General features: G+C 28.6%; 1 protein-coding gene across 1 annotated transcript; it reads right to left on the bottom strand.

Annotated features, from left to right (window-relative positions):
- Positions 1-575: 575 nt before the first annotated feature.
- LOC119686016 (nuclear factor NF-kappa-B p110 subunit-like) lies at positions 576-3,868 on the bottom strand. Its single transcript, XM_038100465.1, has 3 exons — positions 3,251-3,868; positions 1,475-2,240; positions 576-1,399 (listed from the first exon to the last, which is right to left on the bottom strand). The coding sequence occupies exons 1-3, from the start codon at positions 3,815-3,817 to the stop codon at positions 711-713; spliced, it is 2,022 nt and encodes a 673-aa protein (XP_037956393.1). The 5' UTR covers positions 3,818-3,868; the 3' UTR covers positions 576-710.
- Between the last annotated feature and the right edge of the window lie 3,424 nt (positions 3,869-7,292).

The raw sequence follows: 7,292 nt of genomic DNA on the forward strand, positions 1-7,292 counted from the left end.
TATATATATCGATTGAGGATATTGTTTAACTTATATAGCTTAACAGTTTCAAAAGCATTTGTTAGATTTATAAAATATACAAATCCGAATTGTCTAGTGTTTTGACTCTTGCAGAAACTTAACTGTTCTTGGCTATGCGTTATATCGAGTGGTGCTCTTTAATTTTAATTATTAGTAAAATATTTCTATTCTATAATTAAATTACAATAATAAACAGCATTTAAAAAAAAATTATTATAATTTATTATTAAGTTATTAAGACTATTGTTTTTGGTTATGTTAAGTTCTCGTTATATCGAGTGGTGTTCTTTAATTTTAATTATTATAAAATAATTTTATTGCGTAATTAAATTAAAATATTGAACAAAATTTAAAAAAAATTATTATGATTTATTATTAATTTAATTAGACTAATGAACCTGATTGTTAATGTTAAATTATTATTTCATAATGTTTTTAATTATATTATTATATGAAATTTGAAACAAAAATACAAAATATATTAAATCGAATGATAATAAGTTAATAAATTATATAAATTTCAAACAATTTTAAAAATTATCGAGTGTCTAAGATTAATTTAAAAAAATATTGTTAGGTCGAAGAGTTGCCTAACGTTTATCTAACGTATTAATACTGTTTACATAACAATATTTTGACATTTAATAATTTTTTCAAAACTTGAATAAAATTTAAATTAAAGTATCTATTTATTCACAAGTATTTAGTTGTATTTGCTGAACATCTTGAATGACACCATTAACGCTCTGCTCTGCTAGCAACATCAAATCATTTGTTGTTACTCCAGCATAATTTTCACAATCTATCATATCTGGATATTCATTATGGATTAAATCGAACATATCCTCTAAGTTCTCGTTAAATGCCAAATGTAAGATAGTGTTGCCATTACCTAACGTTTTCATATTTTCCACTTTCAGATTCGACCTTTTGCAAAACTTTAATATGTCAAGCACAAGTTCCTGCATATTTTTTAGAACTGCACTATGAAGTACAGTATGACCATACCGATCGTAAATTGTAAGAAGTCGTAAGAAATCTTCAGTTAGGTTATTATAATCTTCGGGTTTCTGTAGTAGTTCTCTAAATTTTACAATACAATTCTCATGTTGTTTATTTATAGCAATATGTAGCGGTGTATTTTGATTAACATCTAATACACAAATAGAGCATGTTAAACGTATTAAAGATCGTATGTAATCGGCTTTATTGAGCAGGCATGTGTAGTGAAGTAGTGACATTTGAAGCTTATTAACTGCTGCGCTGATCAATGGCGTTATATCTTCGATCTGTTTGTTGTTATATAGTATTAAGAATTCATCGTACTCAATGGCATCGTGAAAAATGGTGTTTCCAAATTCATGTTTATCGGTATAAACTATATAATAAAAATTAATTTTATATAATTAATATCATTTTTACAAAGTTATTATTTTTTTCAATAAACACTTACCACTGTTAAATTGTTCAATATTTAAAATTAAATCAGGTGTATTTTTTAGTAGCTTCGTTAAACTGTTATGCAGATAATTTTTAATATCACTATCGTCACTAAAAGTAACATAATCCAATTTAATATATTGATGAGATCTCTTAGGTGTTTCTGCATTGGTAATTTGAGGAAATGAACTATTACAGCTAGACGGAAAAGCTTTATCTCTGTTTCTCTGTTTTTTATGTATCTGTACTGAATCCCTGTATAAAGGTTCGGTTGGCATTTCAATCACATTATTCGCAGTTGTATTCGAATTTTCATAAACAAATGTTTCTATACGAGGTCGTTTTCGAGCGCTCGCCGTAGATTCTACACATAAGTTTTGATATATGAATATAACTGGTTCGGTTGTAGTGTTGTCCTCGTTACATATCACTTCGACTAGGCACTCCTTTTGTTGAACATTTTTATTGGTCCATTGTCCGCCATATTTCGGTGTTTTGAATACTATTGCTTTGTTTTTTTGTAAAAGTTCAGTTGGTTCAATTATCCTTTCCCAAACCACTTCACCGTTAGCGTCCAGTTCATACACACGAATTATACATGCATTTGTATCATGTACAAGTAATGTAACTTCATCGTTTCCATCAACGTTGCCATATGTAGTACATATTTTATTAATCTTGTTTTTCATGCCGTTTATAATTGGATTAGAAAAAAGTGTTTCACAAACACGTTTGTACTTCATTGATATCATTTGGTACACAGTGAATCCCAAACAAACCTGTAATTTATTTTGAAATTATTTTATATTCATTTTAAGAAACATTTATTTATGTATATGTTATATTTAAAAAATAAAATAAAACTTCTTATAGAATTAAACGTATAGTCTTTCTGTTTTCGATTTTTGTTGGATCATATTTATCAGATGAAATTTATTGTTTTGTTAAGTGGATATAATGATGAATTTTTGATTCATCTATTGTCACGAGTCGATGTCAGGAGTCGATAATATCTTTCGATAGATAATATCTTTTGATAATAATTTTTAGATTTAATTATTCGTTCTTGGTTTTAAGACTGCAGAGGGATTGGATTTCAACCCTTCCAAATTTAAAATATAGTTACACATTTTAGACATCAGATCCAATGTACTTTAATTATGTTATTCAAATCTCAAATTTTGTTAATTTCTTGTTCTTGTTTCACAAATAATATCACTTGTCGAGTTATACTAGAATAGACGTAAAAGCCTGTACATACTAAAAATATTATAGTTATTATTATCACAGATTTCAGTATTAACTTTGCAGACACGTTAATTTTTTACATATTTTCTTTGTCACGTTTAACTTAAATAAAGTAATTATAATTAAAATCTAATTTTATTTTAATTACCCTATAATCGTGTAAAATTATAAAGTTATTCAATGTTTATTTAACTTTTTTTTCTCAACATTTTTTAGGATTAGCTGGAATACCTCGACGATATTCAGATTACCCTGATGCTTGCACTATATGAAATATTATTTCAACAATTAGATCTACAATTTCATTATTAAGAATTATTTTATTTTTATATATTATTTGAGAAAGTATAAATATATATCGACAAATAATTTAGTCAATCCAACTAAATTCTTCAATTGAATGATTCCAAAATTCCAGTCATAAAATGTTTTTTTCTTGATAACAGAACACACAGAAGATATGTGTATGTATATATATTCGTATATATTAATTTATATTTTTATATACATCATAAAAATGTCTAACACCTCGTAGCTTTACCTTTTCCACAACATCATTTGATACAATTTTGGTTTGGTTTGAGTTGTTGGATATAGACTGTAAATTGTTAATATCATCGATTTGCAATTTTTTCTCAGCCATTTTATTTGATTTCTCTTGTAATATCGTTTCTTTGTCCTTATTTTTTGTTTTTGTTATATAGCAGTTGTTTAAGGAAAATATATGTTTTGTTGGATTATCTTCACAAACGATCATTTTGTCGAAAATAAATGGACAATCACTCTCTGAGTTACTATCTGCGTCTTTTTTGGATTTTTTAATTTTAAGTTTATTTGGTGATAGCATATATTTCATTTCTGAATTATTCTTAAACATAGGCTCATATAGATCACATTTAATAAAAAATTCATTGTTGATGCAATGTGGAGCAATCAGTTCCACAATTGGAAAACATGGAACAGCTTTTGAAGCAGAATGTTCGCTTGTCAAAATGCCATGCGTACTGTTCTTCTCAGACTCATATCGAAAGCGATGATGTTGTTTTGGTTGCTCGGTGATTCTAAAAGATACACTGGGACTAGTTTCCATATGATTTAATGCAAACATATTTTATCATAACTTTTCAACACTATTCTTTTAATTGTTGTAGCAAATTTTATGAATATATTTTAAAAATTAATTTTTTGTTTTTTTTTTTTTGTTTCTGAATTTCTGTTTATTTCACTAATAAATGCGTAATTAATTAATTTTGTATTGCAAAAAATATTTTACTAATTAACCAGCTTCGCCGTTGCCAATGAACTAATGTTTTGAGTTAAATTTTTCAAGCATGAGGCAGAAAATTGCTTAAACGAATATTTTTTAGCGGCTCTTATCTTTTTGCAAAAATGGATGAGCATTTCAAATAATATTTCTTATGAGAATTAAGAGAAAAATTTTTCAATAAACTTTTTGATAATATTTTTTTACTTTAAATACTTAGTATATACCTTCTTAGTATATGTGTAAAATTTAATGAAATCAAAAGAAAAAGCTATTCAAAATATTATAAAAATTTACAAGTATTAAATTTCTCTCTAGAGCTATTTAATTATTAATGTCTTGCAACAAATAATAATAATATAATATATACAAAATAAATATACTTATTCAAGTATTTTTTACAATACTTTGAGTGAATCATCTACTTTTACAACTTTCAAAGAGCGGTAAACTTTCGTTGATTTCTTAACGTCTACTTACAATTCAAATAAACGTTCAATGTATTATATCTATAAAGCTCTAGTTAAGCTCCAAAGTGAGACATATAGTATATAAAAGTTTTTTATTAATGTTTTTAATTATTTGAATCTATTTTTAATTTTTATAATTTCACGTGCTAGATAAATGTTAATGTATATTCGAATTAAATTAAAGAAAAAAGAATTAAAAAAATATAAGTATCTTTTTAAAAGTAATACTAATCATGCTAGTAGACTGTATTTATGACGAAAGTGCCTCTCACCTGCTTTGTTTCTGTCCGGTGACCGAAAGGTTTTCGGAGGTTCTCATTTAAAATTCGCGCGCTGTATATTTTTCGATATTTTAAGTTTATGTAGTTTGGCAGCACTGTCCTTAATTACTATGCAAAAATGAGCCCGATCTTTCCAGGACAGTTCGTTTACGGCAGCTGTTGAAACCAGTTCACCTCAGTAGTGCGTTGCGAAAAAAACAATGGAAAAAAATATTGAACAAAGAGTTTGCATCAAATTTTGTTTTTCGAACGAAATTTCGTGTGCAGAATCGTTGCGAATGCTACAAAAGGCTTATGGGGAATCAGTTTTATCGAAAACTCAAGTTTATGAGTGGTACAAAGCCTTTCAGGACTGTCGTACGACCGTCGAAGACATGCCGCGTTCTGGACGACCTTCGACCTCTACCACCGACGAAAACATTGAAAAGGCAAAGGAAATCGTGTTCAAAAATCCTCATGTGAGTGTTAGAGAGATAGCACGAGAGCTAGGCATCGGTCGTGAGATGGCTCGTTTGATTTTGGTGGACAATTTGTGTATGCGACGTGTCAACGCCCGGCTTGTTCCGATTCACCTCAATTTGTTCAACATTATCAACGATTTTAAGGCCAAACATTCAATAAATACCATCGAACAGCCACCGTATTCACCTGATCTTGCACCGTGTGACTTTTTCCTGTTTCCCAACCTCAAATTACCACTCAGAGGAACGCGTTTTGAATCCATAGAAGACGTAAAACAGAATTCGCAGAGGGAACTCAAAGCCATACCGGAAAGCGCCTATAAACAAAAAGTTGATGATTGGAAAGAAACGGTGGCATTTGTGTATCGCTTCTAATGGAGCATATTTTGAAGGAGATAAAATAAATATTGATGAAGATTAAGAATTTTGCGTTTTATTTATTTATGACCGGAAACTTTTCGGTCACAATGTATGCGTGGCGTCGCCTTAAATTTTTGGGGGCTTTCTTTTTTGAGGATCTTGACGAAGTTCGAGACCTCCCTCTATATAGCATCATAAGCTTTATTAAAGGTTGTAGATGGTTTTAGCCCATGGGTTTCTCAATAATACGGTATCACAATGGGTCTATAGGCCTAAGTGAATCCCCCTGGGATCGCCGGTACAACCTAACCTAACCTAAAAGTAATACAGCCGGTTGATAACATACAAAGATAATTTTTTATCTTGTTTCGGTGTTGGTTATAAACATATATTGGACGTAATTTTTTCTTTCAGAGTTGTAAAAAAACAGCGTTAAATCTCGTAGGAATAAATTGACATCACTTTTAAAATATGTTAAATGTTTTTTCTGACATATGTTTATTGTACTGTTGTATACAATATGAAATATAAAAATTGTGAACACTTAAATTTAATTAATTTAAATAAAAGAAAAAAATGAATATTAGAAGGACAATGGTAATCATTTTTATCTTATATATTTAAATTAATTTATTTATTTATACATTTGAATTTATTAGTAAATCGAATGATTGGAATTTTACAACATATTTGCAGTGAATATTCACAATAAAATGATTTTTGAATTTGGCTGCACTGAAAATTAAGTGTTAAAATTTTTTGCAACTAAAACCTAACTATGAAGTTGCGAGTATTTTTTTGCTACTCTGAAAGAAAAAATTACAGCTATTGCTTATTCTTACTCTTAGTTTTTTATTACATTTCGTTAGTTTAAATCTGAGGCTATGAGAACAAAAATGGTCTAACTCGCAACTAAAGATATTAGCAGACGAGTATTGTTTCAGTAATTTGATCTAATATTTGAAATATTTAATTCATTAATAAAGAATAATGTTATAGTTTAAGGCTAATAACATCTACAAATTGGAAATTAAAAAAGAGGTCAATGTTAGTTTAGTCTGCTGTTTTAACCACAATTATTAATAAAAATTAAGTAGAAAACGAGTTGAGAACACCGTAGTGCGGCATCAAGTAAGATTGGTGGGCGATATGTTACCCAATGCCTTTACGTGATTGCAATAATACCTTTGAATGCTTTGCAATGTTGATTACAGAAAAATGGATTAAAAAAACAGTTTATTTGAAATATTGTGATTAAAAGAATATATATTTTACATATTGTCGTGTAGTTAAAAATGTGGTCAAATTTGTGGTCGAGTATTCGCTGGCCTTCTACTATCAAGAATGAATCGCCAATGAAAATATGGACAAAAGTCAAGAAGCTGGTATTCAAAAACAATTTTATGAAACTTAGACTATTGGGTAGAAAGGTGGCATTTTAGTCCGTTTATAGTGCTATGACTGATATTTTGGGTATGAAATGAGTCACTGTACGATTAGCGACTAAATCGATGGCATGTTTGTTGAAGACCTGATTTCCAGAACTTTTACAAAAACCACCTTTATTAAGGTATCATTGGAGATGTGAATAAATTTTACGAGTACGATACTCAAATAAGTTAGCAATGTTCGTTATGGTTCATTAAAAAAAAGTCGAAAAAATCATGTTAATGTTACTCGAAAATCAAGTCAATAGTTTTATTTTCGAATACCGTGACGTAGGGAACTTCGAATTCCTATCAGAGAG

The sequence above is a fragment of the Teleopsis dalmanni genome, chromosome 2 (genome assembly GCF_002237135.1).
Source record: "Teleopsis dalmanni isolate 2A chromosome 2, ASM223713v2, whole genome shotgun sequence".
In the NCBI taxonomy this organism is placed as follows: domain Eukaryota; kingdom Metazoa; phylum Arthropoda; class Insecta; order Diptera; family Diopsidae; genus Teleopsis; species Teleopsis dalmanni.